This window comes from Myxine glutinosa, chromosome 5, assembly GCF_964187855.1.
Source record: "Myxine glutinosa chromosome 5, kmMyxGlut1.1, whole genome shotgun sequence".
Classification (NCBI taxonomy): Eukaryota; Metazoa; Chordata; class Myxini; order Myxiniformes; family Myxinidae; genus Myxine; species Myxine glutinosa.
Window position 1 is genome coordinate 69,539,463 of NC_136265.1, and position 26,067 is coordinate 69,565,529.

At 45.3% G+C, this 26,067-nt stretch overlaps 1 protein-coding gene across 2 annotated transcripts in view; it reads left to right on the forward strand.

The window, feature by feature from the left end:
* Positions 1 to 9,361: 9,361 nt before the first annotated feature.
* Positions 9,362 to 26,067, forward strand: part of TK1 (thymidine kinase 1) — a 45,679-nt gene continuing 28,973 nt past the window's right edge. The window contains exons 1-6 of one of the 2 annotated variants that reach the window (XM_078778160.1): positions 9,362 to 9,518; positions 11,528 to 11,675; positions 18,335 to 18,366; positions 19,825 to 19,938; positions 22,161 to 22,254; positions 24,979 to 25,068. In XM_078778160.1, coding sequence (XP_078634286.1) covers positions 11,625 to 11,675; positions 18,335 to 18,366; positions 19,825 to 19,938; positions 22,161 to 22,254; positions 24,979 to 25,068 — 381 coding nt within the window. In that variant the 5' untranslated portion in view covers positions 9,362 to 9,518; positions 11,528 to 11,624. Of the gene's footprint in view, positions 9,591 to 11,527; positions 11,676 to 18,334; positions 18,367 to 19,824; positions 19,939 to 22,160; positions 22,255 to 24,978; positions 25,069 to 26,067 lie in introns of both variants that reach the window. The other variant, XM_078778159.1, reaches the window with a different exon arrangement.

The window sequence follows — 26,067 nt, forward strand, 5'->3', positions numbered from 1 at the left end:
TAATGATCTTGTAGAAAAGGAGTAATTATATTATTGAGATGTGTGTATTTCTATGTATTACAAACTTAGGAATGCAAGAGTATAACTCAGACTCTGGTGGACTCAAAAGTTGCCTTGTGATGGAAAGATATACATATCTTTCATGTGCAGTCTTGTGTAAATACTAAGTAGGGAATAGAGTTTGTGAAACAAACAACAGAACTTCTTTGTCATCAAGTTACCCACTGAGAAGATAACGGCTATCAAACTTCCTCGGCCCCGATCAATCCCCTCCCTACTTCTTGCTTCCTAATCAGTGATCCCCGTCCCCCAGATCTACCCCTCCCTAATCCCTTATCAGAATCCCTTGGGCCCCGATCTCCTCCCCCCTACCCCCTCTTACTGTGAAGACCCAATCATCATTCCCCTATTGTTCTGAATGATATAAATTAAGCTAAGTTCGCTCAATCGAGGAAGAAATGCTCATTTCCGACCCGGGTCCTGTGCTGTGAGTTTTAAATATAATGTATTTCTGTTTGTAACCAAATGAGTATTTTGCCCAGTGTTATTAAAATATCTACAAGTGTTCATGACTTTGTTTAGGCACACAAAATTGTTCTTCAACACCACCAACCTGCCTGTGGTGAGAGAGAGAGAAAGGCCCTCAGAATCAGCTTCATCGCGGGAGATTCCAGTGATACTGAAAGCTTTGGTTTCAACAGCGTGAAGACGAGCTAGGTGTGAGGCAGGAGCACCAGCCCACAGGGGAGAGCAGTATTCCATTGAGCTGCCGATGAAAGCCTTGTATGTGGTGAGGAGCTCAGGTGTGCCAAGGAAGGACTTCACACGATGGAGGATGCCCAGTCAGCGACTGGCTTTGGAGGCCAGCTTGTAAATGTGGTTTTCCCAGGAAAGATCATGGCAGATAGTGAGACCCAAAAGCTTGAGTGACAGAACTTCTTGGAGAGGATTGTTGAGAAAGTAGATGGGAGGGTTGTCCAGACAGTCTTCACGGAGAGACATAGTGAGAGTGTGAGATTTGTCAGCATTGAAAGACATATTCCACTTGGTTGACCAGTTTGAGATATTGTCCAGGTCTGCAGAGAGTGAAGACGCTCCTGCCTGCCGACCTGAAGGTTGAGATATGGTGCGGCAGAGAATGGAGTTATCAGCAAAGAGATAGAGAGGATTTTCCAGAGCGACACGGAAATATCATGAATGAAGACCAGAAAAATCACACGGCCTTGAGGAACGACAGCCTGAACAGGATGGGGAGATGAGAGAAATCCATTCAGGGCCACACGTTGACTGCGACCAGAGAGGAAGTCCGCAAGCCAAGCGTGGAGATTTCCATGGATACCATAAGAGTTTGGTGAGCAGAGCGGGGTGCCAGACCGTATCGAAGGCACGTGATATGTCAAGGGAGACAGCTCTGATTTTCTGTTTGGCAATGAGGCCCTCCATCCATTGTTGAGACAGCAGAAGCAGCATGTCCAGAGTAGAGTGACCTGGTCTGAATCCAAACTGATGATCTGAGATCAAGCCATTGGAGAAGAGGAAAGATTTGATGTCAGAAGCAATGATGGATTCCATGACTTTGCTGATTATTGGGAGCGGGCTGATTGGTCTGTAGTTGCAAGGATCTGTTTTTGCACCTTTTTGTGTGAAGCAGTAATGATTGCTGATTTCCAAGATGCTGGCAGATGACCTTGAGCAAAAGAGAGGGTGAAGAGAACAGAGAGAGGGAGTGAAACAGCGGAAGAACAGGATTTTAGGACCCTTTGGCTGATGCCGTCAGGTCCAGTTGCAGAATCAGAGTCCAGGGTTGACAGAAACTTTTCCACCTTGTCAGGAGGAAAGGACACGGAGTCCAGGAGCAGCTGGGTACGTCTGGGTACGGTGGGTATAGAGAGGGATGGATTTGGGACACAAGATTTAGAGGCAAACACAGAGTTGAGGCATTCAGCTTTTTCATGTGTGGAGTCAGCTGTGTAGCCGTTTGAGGTGAGGGAGGGGATGGAGGGGGAACAAACACCAGAAACAGATTTGACCACACGCCACCAGGATTTGGAAGAGGGAGACAGATAAGAGAGTTCGGTCTTGAGAATGGAGAGATATTGTTTCCTGGCTCTCCTGAGGGTGGACACACACTTGTTTCGGGCTTTGTGAAAGGAAATGAGATTTCCTTCCGTTGGATTTGCTTTCCAGGAGACGAAGGCAAGTTGTTTCAGGGCAACAGCCTCACCACAAGATTCCGTGTACCATGGACGGGAGGAAAGGTATGACAACTGAAGACGAGATGGGATAAATCTGTGCATGAGAGAGAGCAATTTACTTTGGAAGAATTCCCAGGATGAGTTGATGTCAGAGGCGGTAGAGATGGGAGACCAGTCCAGATGATTGATGGCTGCTTGAAGACCGTGCCAGTTGGCCTGAGTGAAATGCCAGACTAGTCGACGCTGAGGAGGCTCTCTGAGAATGGTCAGAGAGATGTCCACTTTAACAAGCACATGATCAGATGAGCCGATTGGAGTAGAAGAAGAGCAGTGCATCTTCTGTGCAGTGCATCTATGCATCTGCAGTGCATCTATGCATCTTCTTCAAATTTTAAGTCAATTGGATGAAAATTGAGGATTTTAGAAATTTGGCCAATGTTGACCTTTTGGTCTATGTTGACCTTTTGACCTATGTTGACCTTTTGGCCTATGTTGACCTCAAAACTACTTGGTGGTTGAATTCAGTGACCAGATATGCAAGTACTCTTCAAATTTCAAGTCAATCGGATGAAAATTGAGGATTTTAGAAATCTGCCCTATGTTGACCTTTTGGCCTATGTTGACCTTTTGACCCCAAAAACAATAAGCTTCTCAATTGGGACGACCTATACAACTTCGTGAATTTGCGTGACGATCGGTTTAGAATTGTGACCTGTAGGCCGGTGACAAACAGACAAACAGACAGACAGAACCACAAACAGAGCTTACAGTGTGCCCCCTGTAACCTACCTCCAGTGCGACCCTTGTATACAGAGCTTGATTGTACCTCCTGTAACCTACCTTCAGTGCGACCCTTGTATACAGAGCTTGAGTGTGCCTCCTGTAACCTACCTCCAGTGCGACCCTTGTATACAGAGCTTGAGTGTGCCCCCTGTAACCTACCTCCAGTGCGACCCTTGTATACAGAGCTTGAGTGTGCCCCCTGTAACCTACCTCCAGTGCGACCCTTGTATGCAGAGCGTGGGTGTGCCCCCTGTAACCTACCTCCAGTGCGACCCTTGTATACAGAGCTTGAGTGTGCCCCCTGCAACCTACCTTCAGTGCGACCCTTGTATACAGAGCTTGAGTGTGCCCCCTGTAACCTACCTTCAGTGCGACCCTTGTATACAGAGCTTGAGTGTGCCCCCTGTAACCTACCTCCAGTGCGACCCTTGTATACAGAGCTTGATTGTACCCCCTGTAACCTCCATCCAGTGCGACTCTTGTATACAGAGCTTGAGTGTGCCCCCTGCAACCTACCTTCAGTGCGACCCTTGTATACAGAGCTTGAGTGTGCCCCCTGTAACCTACCTCCAGTGCGACCCTTGTATACAGAGCTTGAGTATGCCCCCTGTAACCTACCTCCAGTGCGACCCTTGTATACAGAGCTTGATTGTACCTCCTGTAACCTACCTCCAGTGCGACCCTTGTATACAGAGCTTGAGTGTGCCCCCTGTAACCTACCTTCAGTGCGACCCTTGTATACAGAGCTTGAGTGTGCCCCCTGTAACCTACCTCCAGTGCGACCCTTGTATACAGAGCGTGAGTATGACGCTTGTAACACACCTGTGTGACTCTTGTAACGTGCATCCAGTGTGCCCCTTCTAACAGAGTTCAAGTGCACCTCTTGTAACAGAGAGCCTATCGTAACACACACACACACACACCTTCATTGTTGAAAGAAGGCCACCCTGTGAATGATACCTTTCCCCTATACGTGGGAGATTGGCAGGTGTGCCCCGTTTTTTTTTTCCAGGCAAACGTCTTATAATATAATGTCTTCTTCTGAAGGATCTCTGCCATGTAGCCAATGTCAAATTGGCAAGAGCACTCAGCAGTTCTTGTCTGACAACGGCATTAACTAGAACTGCACTCGGTAGAGTGCACACCTCTGCCAAGCTGAACAGGTTACATTTTTTACCCGATAGGCCGGACCTGGACCGGATCTGAACAAAAATCGAACAAAAATCGAATCGGCTTGTTCTTGTGTCCTCCCCAAATCATCCACCAAGGTTTTTCATAATCCGTCCACATTTTGAAATGCCGTTCTGTATATCGTTTTTTGCCATACCTCTCAAGGGTGGAGAATCACTTTCAAAATTATAGTATTCAGATCCGGATCCGGAACTTCACCAAAGTCTACCTCTTTACATTTTGACCTTGTGACATTTGACCTTTTGACCTTCCCATGCTCTTTACCGGTTTTCATCGGAATCCATCAACAATTTTTTGAGTTATCCTGTTCACAAACAAACAGACAAATGAAAAATCACTCATGGAGCGACATGTCGCACAACAGAACAAAGTAGAATGGCAATCGGTGGACAATCCTTTTGACCTCAAAATCATTTGTGACCTCAAAATCATCAAAATCATAGAATGCAGTTACCTGATATGCAAATCGTCTTCAAAGTTTAAGTTAAACGGATGAAAGTTGACAATTTTAGAAATTTGGCCTATGTTGACCTTTTGGCCTATGTTGACTTCAAAAATAGTTGCTGGTTGTTTTCAGTTCGCTGATGTGCAAATCCTATTCAGATTTCAAGTCAATCAGATGAAAATTGAGGATTTTAGAAATTCGAAAAAAGTGGTTGACCTTTGGCTTATGTTGACCTTTTGACCTCAAAAATGTACAGGATTTTGTCGGACCACGAACTCTAACGTTTGGTGAAGTTTTGTGAAGATTGGTTTCAAATTGTGACCTGTAGGCAAGTAAAAGTGAGCGGACCGACAAACACACACACACACAAACAAACCGGAGTGAGCAACACACTTGCAAAAAAAAATTTTTTTTGGCCAACTAATAAATACACAGACGGGTGAAAAGGTAACCCGCCCACCTTCGGTGGCAGAGGTAATGAGGAAATTTCACAAACTACATGAATCATGATCCCTGACCGAAGCAGGGGGGGGGGGGGGGTGGATGCTTCGATACCTGGAGGACTCTGTTCCACCTTCTGAAACCCGCACATGGAGGTAACAATCAAGGACACGCACATGTAAACACACAGACAAGCGTGTGTGTCTTACCTCCCCATTGAGGCTTGTTTTGAGAAAGAGTGCCACCGAAAGGTGTGCCCAGGAAAGGTGCACTGCAGGATATCGTTCCAGGAAGACACGGACCAGAAGTCGTAGTTGTCAAGCCAGATGAAGGGATACAAGCCATGTTCGTACCATGAGGGGCCTCCAGTTTCCCAATACTGTCAACAGTTGCTATCTGGGGCCATTTTGCAGCAGATTGCCGCCTGCTGTTGATGCAGCCCATGTTATTCCCACAAGGACCCTCTCACTGGTGTTTAGTGGTGGAGGTCAGGCATTTTGCACCATTTGAAAGGGAAAATGATGCCTCTGCATTGGCTTTGTGTTCAGGTGATTCTGAAATATAAACAGCCATGTAAAATGAGAAGCATTCGCAAAAAACGCATAGTCTTGCTACGCGCGGTCATTCTGAACAAAAATGCCATCACGAACTGAACACGCTACTATTATGGGCCTCTACTATTATGGACCTCTACTATTATGGGCCTCTACTATTATGGGCCTCCACTATTATGGACCTCTACTATTATGGGCCTCCACTATTATGGGCCGCTACTATTATGGGCCCCTACTATTATGGGCCTCCACTATTATGGGCCTCTACTATTATGGGCCTCTACTATTATGGGCCTCTACTATTATGGGCCTCTACTATTATGGGCCTCTACTATTATGGGCCTCCACTATTATGGTCCATATACCCGTGTCATCAATGGCACTGGCACCCTATTATGTCACATATGAGTACATTGCCATTATCCATAGCTTTATTATCCCGTCCTTTGCACAGCAGGAGACAGGTTTTGCAATCATGTGTGTGTGTGTGTGTGTGTGTGTGTGTGTGTGTGTGTGTGTGTGTGTGTGTGTGTGTGTGTGTGTGTGTGTGTGTGTGTGTGTGTGTGTGTGTGTGTCTGTCTGTCTGTCTGGGCTGTAACTTTCTTACCATTTGAGTTTGTCATCAAATTTTCACCAACGCTTTATCTTACTATAAATCACCAAATGTCTGTCTGTCTGTCTGTCCGTTCGAAGGTAACGCAAAAACGGCTGAACCGATCGCAACGATATTTTGGGTGGGTAATCCTAGGACCCCCTGGAGTAAAATAGGCTATATTGTTTTTCCAAGTTTTCCAAGTTTTCCAATTCTCCAATTTTCCAGTTTTTCCAAACAGGATGGAATAATATTTACCGATATGAACAGTGATGTGGCTTTGGTTGAAATTCTACCTACCAGGAGAGAGTAGATCGACTCCTGACAAACTCTTCCTATATAAACGTGCGGCTCCAAAGTAACATGGCAGCGTGTGCAAAGCGACTGAGAAACAGGTGTAGCGGCCGCTTCCGTGTTACAGATTCGGCACGCACTCTTCACACATAAACGTGCGACTGAGAAATACGTGTGGCTGCCGCTTCCGTTTTGCAGAATTCAATCTTTTTTCAAAATGGGCGCCATGTACTGTTTACATTTTGATGATTTGCGTGTGATATGATTCAACAGATGTTTATATGAATCCTTTAAAATAAAAATGCCTTCAATTTTTGATGTTTTTCCTTTTCATTTGCGCTTCCCAATTGAAGCCCCGCCCATAAGGCGGGTGAGGTGGCATAGTGGAAGAGTTATAAAACACATGGACACTGCGAGGACTTGCAGGAAAGAAGTCGGTATTTCAAAAAAGTGGATTTGCGGTGAATTAACGGGGGTAGAAAAGATCAATGTTGTGGATGGAGGAAGATAAGAGATGGTGGTGAAAAGCTGTTTTAAAGACCTGGAGGGAGGAGTGGGATTGAAGAGAGTGAGGGAGTTTGTTCCAGAGGTGGGAGAAAAGAGGAATGAAAGAGTGAAGGTGAGCAGAGAGTCTTGATTTTGGTAGTTTAACCATATGAGGGTTGCTGGCAGATCTTGTGCGACCTGTACGAGTCCTTCCTTCTTTTTACAATTTCCAATTTCCAATTTGTAAATTTTCCAATTTACAAAAATTACAATTTCCTTCTTTTTTACCTCGTCAACACTGAGGTTAAAGCACTCTTTGCACGGGTAAATTCTTCCTCCTTCCCTTCCCTCCTCCCCCAAAACGGAGGAGCCTGTCAAAGCTTCTCCCTCCCCAAAAAGATATACCTGTATAGTGTATATGTATGTAGTATATCTTTTCCCTCCCACTCCCTTCCCCACCCCACCCTCTTCTACTCACCCCACTCCCTTCCTCAACCCTCCCTCTCCAGCCTCCCCCCCTCACCCGGCAACGCCGGGTACTCCTGCTAGTATTCGATAAATATCCAGGAATATTTACAGTCAATGTGGGATCTGTAAGATGCGATTGAAACCTTTTCAGTAAGAGTAGCTGTTGGCTCCAGAATTTTTAGATATTTACCTCCACCACCGACGGTGGATGGATGTTATGTTTTCACCACGATCTGTGTGTCTGTCTGTTTGTGAACAGAATATCTCAAAAAGTTGTGGACGGATTATGACAAAACTTGTTGGACAGGTTGGCTGTCTGACAAGGACGAATCGATTCGATTTTGGTGAAGATCTGAATATGGATTCGGATACGAGAATTATTTAATTTTCGAGTGATTCTTCACCATTGAGAGATCGGGCGAAAAGCGATTTAACATGATAGTTAAAAAAGTTATGGACGAGTTTTGACTAAACTTGGTGGATGAGTTGGTTCGGTGACATGAACAAGGCGATTAGATTTTGGTTCAGGTCCGAATCCAGATCCGGCGTATCAGTGGATACAAAACGTACCTGGTGGAGGGATACTCTCGACTGAGTGCTGTTCTAATTTTTACTCCCGCCAGGGAGTAATGCATTCGATCGTGTCCGTCCGTGTGTGTGTGTGCGTGTGTGTGTGTGTGTGTGTGTGTGCGTGCGTGTGTGTGTGTGTGTGTGTGTTTGCGTGTGTGTGTGTGTGTTTGCGTGTGTGTGTGTGTGTGTGTGTGTGTGTGTGTGTGTTTACGTGTGTCTGTGTGTGTGTGTGTGTGTGTGTGTATGTGTGTGTGTGTGTGCGTCTGTGTGCGTGTGTGTGTGTGTGTGCGTGTGTATGTGTGTGTGTGTGTGTGTGTTTGCGTGTGTGTGTGTGTTTGCGTGTGTGTGTGTGCGTGTGTTTGTGTGCGTGTTTGCGTGTGTGTGTGTGTGTGTGTGTGTGTGTGTGTGTGTGTGTGTGTGTGTGTATGTGTGTGCGTCTGTGTGCGTGTGTGTGTGTGTGTGCGTGTGTATGTGTGTGTGTGTGTGTGTGTGTTTGCGTGTGTGTGTGTGTGTTTGCGTGTGTGTGTGTGCGTATGTTTGTGTGTGTGTGTGTGTGTGTGTGTGTGTGTGTGTCTGTGTATGTGTGTGTGTGTGTGTGTGTGTGTGTGTCTGTGTATGTGTGTGTGTGTATGTTTGTGTGCGTGTTTGCGTGTGTGTGTGTGTGTGTGTGTGTGTGTGTGTGTGTGTCTGTGTGTGTGTGTGTGTGTGTGTGTGTGTGTGTGTGTGTGTGTGTGTGTGTGTGTGTGTGTGTGTGTGTGTGTGTGTGTGTGTGTGTGCATGCTTGCGGCATGTTTTTGTTTTGTTCTACTGGAGCTTAGTGATGTGGAATTTCTGATTTGTGTCGTTCTGCCGAAATGATTGTTATGATCTCCCGAGTTAATTAGGCTAACTAACTACAAATAATCGGGAAGAATTCCCGTGACGAAATTTATGTGAAGAAAGCATGGTTTTTTTACCGTCGCACTTGGAGTGTTTTATAATAAAGCAAAAGTGATTTAAAACCTCTGAGCGTTGGTAAGCTGCCTGGAACGTTCCTTATTCAAAATAATCTGGACACGAGGGCCGTTCCAGGATATTCATAGCTTAGAATTTATCACCGAAAATCCGAAGGTAATCCTGGAGGGTTATGGAGGGTTATACCGATATACCCTCTGCAGTCTGCACCCCCCCCCCCCCCCACCCCCCCTCCTTCCCCTGGATCCGCCAGTGCACGGGTGCAGATTTTTTCATTGAAAGCCGCTTGTTAACAGAACACCTCCATATTAGGCTTAACTTGGGAATGCTCCACGTGTGAAGAGTTACTGAAGTTTTGTACAATGTGTGGCGGCCATGACGGTATAGTGTGGATGACTGTTTTTGGAGAGTTTCAAAACTTTTTTTTTTCTTTCCCACTTTATTGTTTTATTCGTCTCGACCTACGTTGATAATTTTGAATGTAATCGCCATGCATTAGATAAATCGACGGCAGGAAGTTCATCTGTCATCTGGCACGTTCACCGGTAAATCATCGTTCTCGCGGGGTTTTCGAATTTCGCGCCTCAGTATCGTGTCAGGGTTCCTCCCGAGCTTTCGTCAGTAATGGTTTTCTTTTGCTTTGGTTTAACTATGTGGTATTTTGTAGTTTATTCCATTCGTTTTTAAATCCCGTGATGTCAGCTTTTGTTTTTGTATTCGTTTAACCCAGACAGATCGATGTATGTCTTGATCAGTTCACAGTTGATGTACCTGGAAAATAATAAATGAAAAACGATTTCGACCGGTTCTGTCGTTAAAAATGATCGATCATTCTAATTTCGGACTTTTTGGTGTTGTGCGGTAGTTGATTGATTGATTAATTAATACTTAAATTGATACTTAACTTTTTTGGTACAGAGATCGATTATCATTGGAAGTACGTGTGATGAAAAAGATTAATCGATATTTCTTACCGTTGGAACGCTTGAAGTACTGGGGTGTGTTCAGTTACCAAATTGTGGAGTGCTTGAAGTCCTGGGGTGTGTTCAGTTACCAAATTGTGGAGTGCTTGAAGTACTGGGGTGTGTTCAGTTACCAAATTGTGGTGTGCTCGAAGTACTGGGGTGTGTGCAGTTACCAAATTGTGGTGTGCTCGAAGTACTGGGGTGTGTGCAGTTACCAAATTGTGGAGTGCTTGAAGTACTGGGGTGTGTTCAGTTACCAAATTGTGGTGTGCTCGAAGTACTGGGGTGTGTGCAGTTACCAAATTGTGGAGTGCTTGAAGTACTGGGGTGTGTTCAGTTACCAAATTGTGGTGTGCTGGAAGTACTGAGGTGTGTGCAGTTACCAAATTGTGGAGTGCTCGAAGTACTGGGTGTGTGCAGTTACCAAATTGTGGAGTGCTTGAAGTACTGGGGTGTGTTCAGTTACCAAATTGTGGTGTGCTCAAAGTACTGGGGTGTGTGCAGTTACCAAATTGTGGAGTGCTCGAAGTACTGTGGTGTGTGCAGTTACCAAATTGTGGAGTGCTTGAAGTACTGGGGTGTGTGCAGTTACCAAATTGTGGAGTGCCTGAAGTACTGGGGTGTGTTCAGTTACCAAATTGTGGAGTGCTTGAAGTACTGGGGTGTGTTCAGTTACCAAATTGTGGAGTGCTTGAAGTACTGGGGTGTGTTCAGTTACCAAATTGTGGTGTGCTCAAAGTACTGGGGACTGGGGTGTGTGCAGTTACCAAATTGTGGAGTGCTCGAAGTACTGTGGTGTGTGCAGTTACCAAATTGTGGAGTGCTTGAAGTACTGGGGTGTGTGCGGTTACCAAATTGTGGAGTGCCTGAAGTACTGGGGTGTGTTCAGTTACCAAATTGTGGAGTGCTTGAAGTACTGTGGTGTGTGCAGTTACCAAGTTTCTTGTGGAGTGCTTAAAGTACTGGGGTGTGTTAAGTTCCCAAATTGTGGAGTGCTTGAAGTACTGGGGTGTTCAGTTACCAAATTGTGCAGTGCTTGAAGTACTGGGGTGTGTGCAGTTACCAAATTGTGGAGTGCTTGAAGTACTGGGGTGTGTGCAGTTACCAAATTGTGGTGTGCTCGAAGTACTGGGGTGTGTGCAGTTACCAAATTGTGGTGTGCTCGAAGTACTGGGGTGTGTGTAGTTACCAAATTGTGGAGTGCTCGAAGTACTGGGGTGTGTGCAGTTACCAAATTGTGGAGTGCTTGAAGTACTGGGGTGTGTGCAGTTACCAAATGTGGAGTGCTTGAAGTACTGGGGTGTGTTCAGTTACCAAATTGTGGAGTGCTTGAAGTACTGGGGTGTGTGCAGTTACCAAGTTTCTTGTGGAACACTTGCCACGTGGTTTAAGCACTCAAGCAGACAACTATCTCTTAGATCTTATAAAACATCCTATCTTATAAAATCGATATGCGAGGAAGTTGTTTTTGCGAATGGACTAACGAAAGTGCAGATTACAGGTAAATGCGACTGTCGTTTTAAAGTTGTATCTGTTGTCCTTCCTCGTGTTATTTAGGTCCTTCTCTTTGTTTCATGTCTGGCCTGCAGAGCGAATTGTTATATAAAAGTGAACACGAAAGGAGAATAACCCAGAGCGAGAAGGCTGATTGCGTGACACAGGAAGAACACAGAGTAGAACATCAGCATGGATATTGTTGGCGAGTTTTCTCCGTTAAAAATCCGCGGCCAGATCCAGGTAAATGGATGGCATAGGTGATTCTTCTTACGTCGTACTTGTGTGAAGCTTTGCCCACCTATGCCTTAAATATGTCGTGATTGCATCGATACATTGACATAATCCTTAATCCCTATAAAATTATTTTATTAGTCCCATACCGGTTTCACTGGAGGGGCCCCGCAAGTTTGCTCTGTCCACCCCCCCCCCCCCCCCCCACCCCCTGTGATTTTCCAGACTTTTTTCCCCATACACTTAAACATATTCAGCTGAAACGTGGTACATGGCTTTATGTACCATGCACCATGTTTCGGGTATCCGAAAGTACAAGTGTAAAAATCGGGTACCCCTGCTAATGGGCACCATCTGCTACACTTCAGCTGACACCTGCTGTATGCCGGACAGTCAGGACTCTCTCATGGCCAGAACACCAATGGCAACGCGACAGCCCGGTGCTGTGTTCGATTTGGGCAACGCCATCGATAAGGATGCACAGATAACGAGAATACGTGTCCCCACCTGCCGTTAAGTCGTGCTCTGTCTCATGCATCACATGGAGAAGGGTGCGGTGGCAAAGCGCAACGGCTGTCCTGGTGCTCCCCCCCGCACCCCCCCCCCCCCCGAAAATGGGCGTCTGCGCAGCTCGTCATGCTCCAGACCGCCGACTTTTATGAGAGAAGACCAACATACCCACGGGCTCTGACCACCAGGGGGTGAATTTTGCTCATACAGCTTCTGCACACCAACTGCAAGATGATGGAGATCCTGACCGCTCATAGATCAAACCCCTGTCACGCTCACCAAACTGTAGGCCATGGAAAAACGGCTGGATGCGTCCTTCCGGTTGTGGCCGGCCAACGTTGAGCAGCTGGTCACGAGCCTGGAGGATCGCCTTTTCCTGTAGTCGATGAAGACTGACTGCATAGCATCTTTCGACGCCTATGACAAGGTTCCGTTGCAGAAAGTGCACCATCGCCAGGCTCGCCTACGTTCGTAAGCAGGCCGAGGAAGACAGGAGCAAGCAGAAGGTGCAGAAAATTGGTGCTGCTAGTTCCATCGTACCGTTGGCAGAAGTCAGCAGCAATGATGAAAGTGATGCGACTGCTTCTCAGACGACCACTGCGACTTCTACTTGGAGCCGTCGTAGCAGCGGGCACCCCGGCGTTCACCCCCCACAATATCCAACGCTCTCCTGAGTTGGTTTCCCTGGCCACTCGACCCAAGCTGACACTGACACTACAGGCCAGCTTCCTGAAGGCCATAATTGATGAAGCTGGGGTAAATCCCGCCATTGTGTCAACGTGTCTTGTTTCGAAGAGAGAATAATAAAAATTTTGAAAAGTTTTTTTGTTTTTTTGATCCATTGGTTGAACTATTTTTTTCCAGTTTTGATCTCACCACCTTTTGGAGGCAGTTGTTGGAATCAGTGACCCTGAATTACTCTGTGTTCTTTTATAAAATCTGAAAAATCTCATTTGCCCAAAGCAGCGCCTTAGAGGCGGTACCCAATATATATATTTTCAGGCAGGGATATTTTCACGGTGATTTTGTGTCCATATGACGAGTTCCCTGGCTACAAATGTGGACAATACATGCGTAATATGTGGTGTGCATGCCATCGACACCCACTATAAGCCACTTGGACATGGTTTGGGTACTATTAAGTATGATGTTTGGGTGAAGGTGGAGAAAATGACTGAGGACAAATATGGTTTGCTCTGTGACAGATCTGGTGACGGAAGAGGCTCTGACCATTTTTGGTGTCACCTGTTCTGTGCTGCCCGGCAACAAGCTCGGCTGAAGCAGTGCAAGGCCACCATGCCCCCCCAAGTCGGCGGTTGTCATTATCGATTATGCAGAGAACTATGGTTGCACATCACAGGATGAGGTCCAGAGTGCTCACTGGTCCAACGCACAAGACACCATCCATCCTGTGATGGCCTTTGTCAATGCTGCAGAGGTGGCTGGTTCATTCACCCATAAAGAAGCAGTCATCTTCATTAGCAACGACGTGAAACACAATGCAGATTTAGTTCCTCATTTATGTCACTAGCGTACCCATACCTGAAGCAGAAGCACGAGTTGCTACATGTTGAATAGTTCTCGGATTGCTGCGCAGCACAATACCGGTAAGCAAGAATATTTTCAGATTTGTCCCATCACCCAATGAGTATGGCACCACCATCACCCACAACTATTTTGAGAGCTCACATGGGAGGGAAGTCCTTTGCAGATGGTCTATGTGCCATTGTTGAGCATTACCAGATGACAATGCACCATTCGCAATGCTGCAGAACTACACCATTTCTGTACAGACAACATCACAGAAGTACGACAGCGTGTCTCACAATCCGTCCAGGATGAACTGGCAAACTCTGCACGGGTATTCTTGTATGTCAGCAAGGGGTCTGTGCCACCCAATCGGAAGAACCGGGATGTTAAAACTGTCAGTGGGCCAATGAACATTCACTGTTGTAGCACCAACTGTGCGTGCCAGGCCAGGTAAGGCCGAGGGCCCTATCCTGCCACTGAATTCTGCATTGGAGGTCAAGATGACTGCAGGAACACCAAATACGTAGGCCCATGGAAAATGGTCAACCTGAGGCTGAAGAAGACCTCCAAAACAGGTAAATCACAATTTAATTCAAAATTAATGCCATTCAGGTATTATGCACACTTGCATCCATCAGTTGAATAATGTGAATTGTATCATTGCAGGACCTGTCCCTGACCCAGGATCTGATGTGGATGATCCTGATGCCATTCAGGATGACATGGATAATCCTTGCTCAAGGGCTTGATGGCAAGTATCCAACACGAGATAATTACATGAATAGTACAGAGTGCAGGAGGTGACTTTCACCATGTGTTCACATCACATGCATTCCATGTATAATCCTTCATTTTTTCTTCGCTTTTTCTAGGAGAACCAACTGCTGGTGTAGCCACAGTCCCAAAAGAGCCACATGCCTCACAACAGTGACAACAACAACATGCATTTTAAGGCCATTTTCCCTGCTAGAGTGGGGGTTAGCCTTGCAGGCCCCATGACAATCTTCTCCATTTTGCCCTATTTTCTGCATCTCCCCTTGTTAACCCCCTTGCCTGCATTTCTTCTTCCACCACCTTTAGCCAAGTCTTTCTTGGTCTTCCCCGTCCTCTACTTCCTTCTACATTCATTTCCATCACTCTTCTCAACCAGTCACTTTCATCCTTCCTCAACACATGACTAAACCATCTCAACCTGTTCCTCTTCACAGCATCAATCACAGGCTCTATTCCCATCATCTTTCGCAATTCATCATTTGTCTTCCTCTCTCTCAACGATACTCCGCACATCCACCGAACCATTCGCATTTCCACCCTTTCCAGCCTTCGTTGCTGCCCTACGTTCATTACCCATGTCTCGCTCCCATAAATCATAACACTTCTCACACATGCAGCATACACCTTTCCCTTCAGCTTCAACGACAGGTTCTCAAAAAATAGGTGAGCTTAAATCAAATCACCTAATTGATTCAGACACTCATTTCTGCTGTAGATAATGTGCCTTTGGCCTCAAATAGCATGTTGTATTGTATCTATATAATTAAATATCGTGTTCAAGTTGTATCAGCCATTTTAAAATGAATAAATTTGAAAAAGATGTTCTTGTCTGATTGCAGAGCTGAAGCCTGACCAGCATTATGCGATATTCTATATTGATCGGATTCTCCACATGGCATGTACTCGCAAGAGCGCAGAGAGCACATGCATCACCCTGACGTTTCTGGAGAATATTGACAGTTCAAAGGATTGATGGCAGAGACATCGTTCCATAGAATGTGTTGACCGGATCTATGCATTCCTTGGGCCTCTGCAACTGGAGGGTCACCACGATTTCTCACTGCCTGGAAGCTTGCAATGCACTGAGGCACATTTAGGCCTTGCATGTATGAGACACATCTACAGACTTGGCATTTAATATGGAATATTTTTTTTTTCTTGACTTGGGTTTACTTTCTTAACTCAGTATATCAATCTGGTGAGTTTCTTTTACACTTTGGTGATTTATTTGTTAAAAGAACCACGTCACTGATTGTCTGTCGCAGCAAGAAGTCAACAACAGGATTATATCACAGGTGGCGTGGCAAAATGTATGGACAGGTGCATTTGACGATTGGCTTCACAGTTGGGTATACAAGGGTTGTTGCGTTCTGTATTAGTGGAAAACAACTGCTGCACGTCTCCAAAAGTTATTGCCGCTTCCTCTGGAGATGGTCCGTCAACTCGACAATGCTGTTTGTCATGGAGTGGTGGCTTTACGAAATTACGGCATGAAAGAGCGTGCTATTGCTCGGCAGTATGGCATCACTCAAGGTCAGGTGTCAAAGATCCTGAAACGAAATGCTCAGAGGGGTGTCCCTACTCCAATACCGAGGCCAGGACGTCCCCACAGAACCACAAGGAGGGATGATCGCCAGCTGCACCGGTTAGTCCGCAATGGCCGTACCAAGTCAGCTAATCAGCTTAGGGCTGAGTGGCAGCAACTGACAAATGTGCCTGTATCCAGAAGGCTAGTCGACCAACGACTGGTTCAAGCAGGCTATCGTGCCAGGAGTCCCCTGAGAAAGCCACGCCTGACCAGACAACACCACCAGCGCTGATTGCAGTGGGCCAGAGAGCACCGTCAATGGCAGCCAGGACACTGGAATCACGTGATCTTCAGTGACGAGTCTAGATTTCTGGTCTATCGTCAAGATGGCCGCGTCCGAGTGCACAGACAAGTGCATGAAGCCTACAACAAAGATTGTATAGTGCCAAGAGTCCAAGCTGGAGGTGGTGGGGTGACCGTTTGGGCTGCTTTTCTCATGCAGGGGGCAAAACTGACCTGGTTGTTCTGAATGGAAACCTGAACCAGTTCAAGTACAGGGCCATTCTGGAAGAAACATTGCTTCCATTTGCTCGTGCAGCCTTTCGAGGAAACTTTGTCTTCTAAGATGACAATGCACGGCTTCATCGTGCTCGCATGATCCAACACTTTCTTGCTGACCGTGGTGTAGAGCATATGGAGTGGCCTGCCATGTCCCTGGATATGAATCCGATAGAGAACTTGTGGGCAGAATTAACGCGTCAAATCGACCACTTGGACCAGCAGCCGACCTCTGTGCGTGAATTGCAGCAGGCTATTGTCACTGCATGGCAAGCGATTCCTGTCCAAACCTTGGCAAATCTCGTGAACAGCATGCCTCAACGTGTACGTGGTCTCCTGAATGCTCGTGGGGGTTACACAAAGTACTGAACTGTAATTTTACTGTCCGTAATCCCAGTCGTAATTTAAGTTTTCTTTTTCTTAAAAAAATTTTTGGCTAATGTGCAAAATAAAGAGATACTTCTGGAAAACGTACAGAAGTTTAACACAGTTCTGTCCATGAATTGAGTTCGATATCAGTTTACATCACTTTCAAGGATCAATTTATTTGCTTCGAAATGTCAAATGTGGTTTTTGTTTCTTTTAAAGGTCACATTAACAAAATCTAGAATAATTTCAACATAATTCCAATGAACTTTTGGTTCTAAGACATCTTGAAAAGTAAGTTCACCCCCACAAAAAAACTATGCCATATTAAATGCCAAGTCTGTATATGAGGGACATTCTCTTGTGGAGCTGCATTGTTTAGGAAAGGTCACTTTTTAACAATGATTAACATTGCCCTTTTAAAGGGTCAAGCCAATCATTGTTCTAAACTATCCTTTCCTGAATAAAATTGTATTGGGTGTTCTTGCAATGATATAACATGCAGTTGCTCAATACCGCCCTACCCATAGGCCCGCACAATTATGCATATTTGTTGTACCAAACATGTAAAACAATTAATACACTGTAAATATGTCACAAGTTCATGTCTTTTGGCCTGAGATGTGGAAGTCCCTCGTTCAAGTTGACTTTTCGAGGAGTCTATGACCTGTACTTTCTCGAGGGATGTTAATAAAAGGTTCCTGATCATAAAATGTGTGTGACAACGAGGTATTTATAAGTAATAAAAAACATTGCTGAGCTATTTGTGCAGCAAAAGTGTTTTATTACCAAATACATGTATAGTCGTATCGGGTTAGAGCATTGAACAATATTTGAGAGGATATAATTGGGGGGGGGGGGGGGGGGGGAAGGATGGCCACTTCATTTTCCAGCTTTTACGACAATCCTGCAATTTAATTCGACAGGAAAAAGAAATCGGAAGGTGTTTAAGATCCAATTCATCTATTTTCTAGTTCTTGTGTGTATGTACTTTAATTAAATAAACATGTTTTCTGTAAAATATTTCGATCTTATTTTCGACCCTGGTTGAGACTATTTTGCAAACTTTCCCGTGACCTGTTGGGGACACGTATTGCAAAGCAATTCTCACTGCGTGCGTGCTTTTCTTTTTACTGCAAATATTGATTCCTGTCGCTTCGCTGACGGGAAAAGCAATCTTGTAGACGTAGATTTACGTATGCACGTGAATACGTGAGAGGAATTTTTGAGGACACGTGCGTTTTACAGAGGTTCGATTGAAACTTTAACATGAATCATTCATTCCGGTTTCTAACATTTCAATAAACCAGACAGCTATTCCTGTTCTACTTCCCGTATCTGACGTGTTAACATTGACAAACCTTTGATTTCATCTCATTTTGAATTTCTCATTGTGTTTCAGGTTATCTTTGGCCCGATGTTTTCTGGGAAGAGGTGCGTTGTTGAATTTTTCATGCGAACATTTCAATTTACAATGTTGCTCATCATTACACAAGTTTGGTGTGTTTATTACTTGCAAAATCGAATATTTTTCAAGTATATTGTTCGGTTGCGTTTGTTATTCTGCCTGTCTGTTTGTCTGTCCGTTTGTTTGTGAACAAGATATCTCAAAAAGTTGTGAACGGATTCGGACGAAATTTAGCAGAGGTAGCGTAAGTGACGAGGATGAAATGATTAGATTTTGGTGAAGATCCGGATTCGGATCCGGCTACTAGAATTTTTAAAGTGATTCTTCACCATTGGGAGATCGGGCCAAAAACTATACATAGCAGGATATCTCAAAAATTTGTGGACAGATTCGGACGAAATTTGGCAGAGGTAGCGTAAGTGACAAGGACGAAATGATTAGATTTTGGTGAAGATCCGGATTCGGATCCAACTACTAGAATTTTTAAAGTGATTCTTCACCATTGGGAGATGGGGCCAAAAACTATACATTGCGGGATATCTCAAAAATTTGGGGACGGATTTGGACGAAATGTGGTGGATAGGTTGTGTGTGTGTGACAAGGAAGAATAGATTTGAGTTTGGTGAAGATCTGAATATGGATTCGGATATGAGAATTATTTAATTTTTAAGTGATTCTTCACCATTGGGAGATAGGGCTATAACCAACATAGCAGGATATCTCAAAAAGTTATAGGCAGATTTGGACGAAACTTTGTGGACAGGTTGTGTGTGTGACGAGGAAGAATCGATTCAATTTTGGTGAAGATCCGGATCTTGATAGTATAATTTTTTAAGTGATTCTTCACCATTGGGAGATAGGGCCAAAACGATACAAAGCAGGATATCTCAAAAAGTTGTGGGCGGATGATTTTGATTAATTGTGATTCTGTATTGTGATTTTCTGGTCTACTCTATTACACAAAACGTAAACTGTTCACCTGGTGGAGGTATGCGCTCTACTGAGTGCCATGCTAGTTCTGTCTGTTTGTCTGTCTGTCTGTTTGTCTTTGTCACTTGCCTACAGGTCACAATTCTAAACCGATCTTCATGAAACTTCACCAAGTTGTAGAGGTCGTCACAATTATGAAGCCTATTGATTTTGAGGTCAAAGGTCATCTGGAGGTCAAATTTCTACAATCGCCATTTTCATCCAATTGACTTGAAAATTTAACAGCATTTGCACATTGAGTCACTAAATTGGGAAACCAACTATTTTTTTAGGTCAAATGTCAACTCTAAGCCAAACTTCCACAATCATCAATTTTCATCTGAAAAAATCGTCACTTTTTATCCGATTAACCCGAGCTTTGATCAAGATCGTCAATTTTAATCTTTATGAAATGGACAATTTGATGGATCGATGGCAACCTTTGGGGTGTGGGGGGTGGATTTTGCAAGTATTGTGCTCTTAATGACATCTTGTTATTTGGTTTTTACAATCAGCACGGAGTTACTGCGCCGTGTTAGGCGCTACCAACTGGCACGACACAATTGCCTTCTCATTAAATACTCGCGCGACGTCCGCTACGATGGCGAAGGCGTCTGCACACATGACCGGTGAGTAGTGGGCATTTGAAGGATTTTATAAACTGCTTGTCAAACATGCTGTTTATTACCAAAAAAAAATCTTTTGAGGCACTTGTTGGACATTAATTCAGAGAAACCTTAGTCGTTCTGCCCCAGTCCAGTACAACGTTAGCTATGATGCAAATGGACAAAGTTTATGATTTATTCTCTGATGGACACCCTGATGCGTGGTCAGCTCCACCAAACGTCTGTCTGCTACGCCTCAAACATGTACTCTGCCCAACGATGCGCCAACACACCAGTGTTGCTGTACAATGCATTAACATTTGATTTTGAGGCAAAGGAGTTTAAAAGTTTTTGTCAAACATTTATGTTTGGTGCCACACCCAAAAAAAGGAAAAGCATGCATAAATAAATAGTTACAAAGATTCTTAAATCTACCTGAAAGTTTTGCAACATCAATGTTGAGAATTGGAATTTGTAGCAAAATGTAGGAGGAATGAGTGGCGAGCCAACTACACCAGGGTGCTGTAGAATGAGATTTGGATTTAGGAGCCATCCAGAAATGCATAAGCGGAGGAAGACCAGATGGCACAGCATGGTCTCAGACACACTTGCTGAGCAAACCTCTCCAGAGCAGAGTAGGAGATTCTCAGCAAATATTGGCCTCATTGGTCATCTGATAACTCAAATTAAACTTGCACATTTGTAAATGACTCAAAATTAAACTTTGACATGTACAATATCACTTACTAACTGAGAGATGTCATCTTTGAATGGGAAGAACAACCATTATACAAGCCTTTTAACAACCCGTCATCAGTACTCAGAACAACATTGGATTCTGTCAGAGCCACAGAGAGTATGGAAGCAGGTTCCACAGTGAGCATGGAGGGTGTTTCCGCAGGGAGCATGGAGGGTGTTTCCGCAGGGAGCATGGAGGGTGTTTCCGCAGTGAGCATGGAGGGTGTTTCCGCAGTGAGCATGGAGGGTGTTTCCGCAGTGAGCATGGAGGGTGTTTCCGCAGTGAGCATGGAGGGTGTTTCCGCAGTGAGCATGGAGGGTGTTTCCGCAGTGAGCATGGAGGGTGTTTCCGCAGTGAGCATGGAGGGTGTTTCCGCAGGGAGCATGGAGGGTGTTTCCGCAGGGAGCATGGAGGGTGTTTCCGCAGGGAGCATGGAGGGTGTTTCCGCAGGGAGCATGGAGGGTGTTTCCGCAGGGAGCATGGAGGGTGTTTCCGCAGGGAGCATGGAGGGTGTTTCCGCAGGGAGCATGGAGGGTGTTTCCGCAGGGAGCATGGAGGGTGTTTCCGCAGGGAGCATGGAGGGTGTTTCCGCAGGGAGCATGGAGGGTGTTTCCGCAGGGAGCATGGAGGGTGTTTCCGCAGGGAGCATGGAGGGTGTTTCCGCAGGGAGCATGGAGGGTGTTTCCGCAGGGAGCATGGAGGGTGTTTCCGCAGGGAGCATGGAGGGTGTTTCCGCAGGGAGCATGGAGGGTGTTTCCGCAGGGAGCATGGAGGGTGTTTCCACAGGGAGCATGGAGGGTGGTCCCACAGGGAGCATGGAGGGTGGTCCCACAGGGAGCATGGAGGGTGGTCCCACAGAGAATGGAAGCGGGGAATAAATGAGTGGATGTGAGCAGTGGTTCCTGATTGAGGACGTTTCATGAGAGGGTTGCTGCTGGACCGTGTGCGCCCTGCAGATACTTACTTGAGAGGGAAAAAGCACGGAGAGTCGGAGACGGCAGAGGGCACAAGTCTTGACATGGCACCACCAGGTTTTAAAGAAGGGAGACAAGTTTGAAAGCTCATTCTTGAGATTGGACAGACGTTGTTTCTGGCTCTCGAGAGTAGACACACACTTGATGCGAGCTTTGTGTAATGATCTGTGGTTGTCTTTAGTTGGATTTGCCTTCCAGGAGGAGAATGCAAGTTGTTTTGAAGCAGCTGCCTCACCACAGGATTCAGAACACCAATAGTGGGAGGATGGGTAAAATAATTGAAAAGATGGGATGAATCTGTGCATAAGAGAAAGCAGGTTTCTGTGGAAGAGTTCCCAGGCTGAATTGATATCGGTAGCGGCGGATATACGAGACCATTCCTGATGTGTAAAAATAAACAAAACAAAAATATATATATTTAAACCGTGAATATGTGAGGCGTGAATGTAATCGCAGGTCACATATTATAAACCGCGAATACGCGGAACCTGCGAATGTTGAGGTCAGACTGTATATAATTTGTATAATTTCAGGTCATCAATGGCTGCAGTTCCAGCTCTGAAGCTTAGTGACGTGAAGGAAAGAGCGTATCAAGCAGCAGTCGTCGGGATCGATGAGGGGCAGTTTGTAAGTGATCCTCCGTCATCTTTGTTTCTGTCACCAGTGCTGTCAAATTCCCATATTACATCTTTTATTCGCTGTTTTATATTCTTGCTTTGTTTTGCTGAGTATTTTGCTCATCATATCGTTGTTAGCAGAGTTGACAAGGATGCTCAGTTTGCTCATAATGAGCTTGAGTTGGAAGAACCACTCTCTTCTGGGTCTTTGTCCAACTGAAGTTTGGTCATATCTTCTTAGGAACTGGTGATTGAAATAAAAAATGTGAAAATTTATTTAAAGGGGAACCGCATTATGGAGTCGATCGAATGTGCTGATAGATTGACTAACCTAGCCAATGAACGATCCACTTGTCCATTGTCGAACTGAGCCAATGAACGATCCACTTGTCCATTGTCTAACCGAGCCAATGAACGATCCACTTGTCCATTGTTTAACCGAGCCAATGAACGATCCACTTGTCCATTGTCCAACTGAGCCAATGAACGATCCACTTGTCCATTGTCTAACCGAGCCAATGAACGATCCACTTGTCCATTGTCTAACCGAGCCAATGAGCGATCCACTTGTCCATTGTCTAACCGAGCCAATGAACGATCCACTTGTCCATTGTCGAACTGAGCCAATGAACGATCCACTTGTCCATTGTCCAACTGAGCCAATGAACGATCCACTTGTCCATTGTCCAACTGAGCCAATGAACGATCCACTTGTCCATTGTCTAACCGAGCCAATGAGCGATCCACTTGTCCATTGTCTAACCGAGCCAATGAGCGATCCACTTGTCCATTGTCTAACCGAGCCAATGAACGATCCACTTGTCCATTGTCTCACCGAGCCAATGAACGATCCACTTGTCTATTGTCTCACCGAGCCAATGAACGAGCCACTTGTCCATTGTCTAACCGAGCTCAATGAACGATCCACTTGTCCATTGTCTAACCGAGCCCAATGAATGATCCACTTGTCCATTGTCTAACCGAGCCCAATGAACGATCCACTTGTCCATTGTCTAACCGAGCCAAATGAACGATCCACTTGTCCATTGTCTAACCGAGCCCAATGAACGATCCACTTGTCCATTGTCTAACCGAGCCCAATGAACGATCCACTTGTCCATTGCTGCCTCACCACAGGGTAAACGACCGCCCAATGAACGATGCACTTGTCCATTGTCTAACCGAGCCCAATGTACGATCCACTTGCCCATTGTCTAGCCGAGCCCAATAAACGATGCACTTGTCCATTGTCTAGCCGAGCCCAATGTACGATCCACTTGCCCATTGTCTAACCGAGCCCGATGAACGATCCACTTGTTGAGTGATGAATTAAGGGATGAATGATGTCTTTCATGTATATGAATGAGGCACAAACAGGATACTGATAACTAAAGCGCTGTGATTAGAGATTGCTGATGGTTCCCAGTATGATGATGACAATTCCTTTTTGCACCGTGACGATGCATGTGGCTGCCGAAGCAGTTTCCTTGGCTATTTGGCACAATCCTGAACAGGTCGCCACTCTGACGCAGGACACCCGAATGGCTCATTCATCCCAGCAAGCTGGTACTCAATTTGCCGACCTCGGAAGGATGACAGGTTGAGTGTTAATTCAACCCCCCTGGTGTTAATGCAACGATCGACGGGGATTCAAACTCAGGATCCTAGGATCCCAAGCCCACACCTTTACCGTCAAGCCAACACCGGGTTGGTTCCTGGTATAGCCAACTCATAATATTAGCCAATTTGGTTGCGCTTGAAATTCTGCCTCGTACTGAATTTTTTTTTTCTTTCCAAAAAGTGCGACACCATCAGATGAGATCACCGGGATCACCACCAAGACTTAAAAACACTTAATGTCTCCCTCTGGAAACCATAACTATGAGAATGCACGCTGATTAAATATTGGCCTAATCCATTTGTACATGGGAAATTCACTTTACATAAAATAATTTAATCCCCCCCCCCCTTAAAAAACATTGCCACCAGATAATTATTGATACCTCTTTTTTAATGACCAGATGGATTTGGGTTTCATATTTTGCGAACCATGGAAGATCCCTTGAGAGGATAATGAAACTTTCATGCAATGGCAGGCATTTTTCAGGTTTGCTGTGTGCAGTGCATTCTGCGAAGGTTTTTTGAGTCGCCCTTGACCAGCTCGTGAGAGATCTTAAACGTCAATATGGAATGCCCGGTGATCTCATCTGATGCCTCGTGATGCAACAAAATGGTGGTAAGGCCTGTGATCCGGTTGATGTCCACGATCAAATGTTCACTGCAGACAGCATGGGCATCATTGATCTATCACTGCGGCCTACTTGTTTTTTGACAAAAATAGGCTAATGTCCAGCAAAAGTATCAATCTGATTGACCAATTGGGATGCTCTGGTGTACGTGTTGATCAAAAAGCATGTCGGTGAATGCAACATTACCTTGTACAGAAGCAATCTGATGGAAAGCTAACTATTGCAGTTGTAGAACAGTTAGACTTTCTGTTCTGGATGGGATATGGTGTGGTATCCAGAGTAAATTGGAGAGAATAACAACTTTACTCCATCCATGATGTCTCGCGTTACAACACACATTCTCTCCCAGGCTGTACTGTGTTCTGTGTAGTCATGAGTTGAGTTGGCATTGCCATCTTGTGTGGCAAATGATTGTCACGGCCAACATGTGAGTGCAATCTCAAATTTCACCCATCTCCTCCCCCCTCCTTGTCTCCCCCTCCCAGTTTCCTGAAATAACACTGTTCTGTGAGGAACTTGCAAACGCTGGAAAGACTGTAATTGTTGCTGCTTTGGATGGAACCTTCGAGAGAAAGGTGTGTGGATTGCTGAATTGTCAACGTATGCAATGCTTTAGGTTTAGGAAATTCCTTCTCGTCCTTGTGCACGCAACCACTTTTATAAACACGGTAACTAGCAAAAATACCCATCCCCAGTGACGGGAAAAGTAAGCAATCGTACCCGTCTCCAGTGACGGGAAAAGTTTGAGTTGATCTTTCAATTTGAATGATTTAATGGACTTTCTAAAAAGGTTAATTGTGTTGGACTCAAAGTCAGGCATTTTCAATTTGAGATCCCATTGGTCATCCTGTTTGCCAAAGAATGCTATATTTGGCCTTTGGCCTCAATTTGTGGCCTGAATTTATGGCATCTGAGGCAGTGGCCACGTAGCCCATGTTACTGCCTGTACAAAGTTGTATCTGTACCCTGAGTATGGAGTTTGTAGCTTTAAAGATGTGGTCGTGCATAAGGAACAGACACAGAGAAGCACACAGAGAGACAGATGTGTTATGGGAAAACACCCCGGGGTGACACACGCGACACATAAGGAACCAGTTAAATATTTCATTTATGAGTGTGCTTCGTCAGGTTACCTTCCCATCATAACAGGGACGGGGAGAATGCATTGTGTTTGCGCAGGTTCCATCCCCATTGTGACACCGCACCCTCTTGAAATTCCATTCATACATCCCAATCCCTCACCCTTCCCCTCTCAAACCCCATACTTTCTTGGAAAACTCCATCTTCATTTAATCCCTCTCAATCCCTTTGAAATCCTTTCTCATCCTCCCCGCTTACCCAGGCTCCCTCCACCTTCCCAAAGCCCAAACCAAACACACATTATATACCACAATCAAAGCTGTGGTTAGTGCTTCCATTACACCAATTGCAAGCAGTGCTGCGAGCATTGGCGCTGTAATCATCGAAGTGGCAGTTACTGCGTGTTCCTCGAGGATCAAGACTTGAAAGCTGCTCTCCCGGGACATGGTGCGTTCGCTGGATGCAGTGGAACCGACCTCGTGTGCACCAATGAT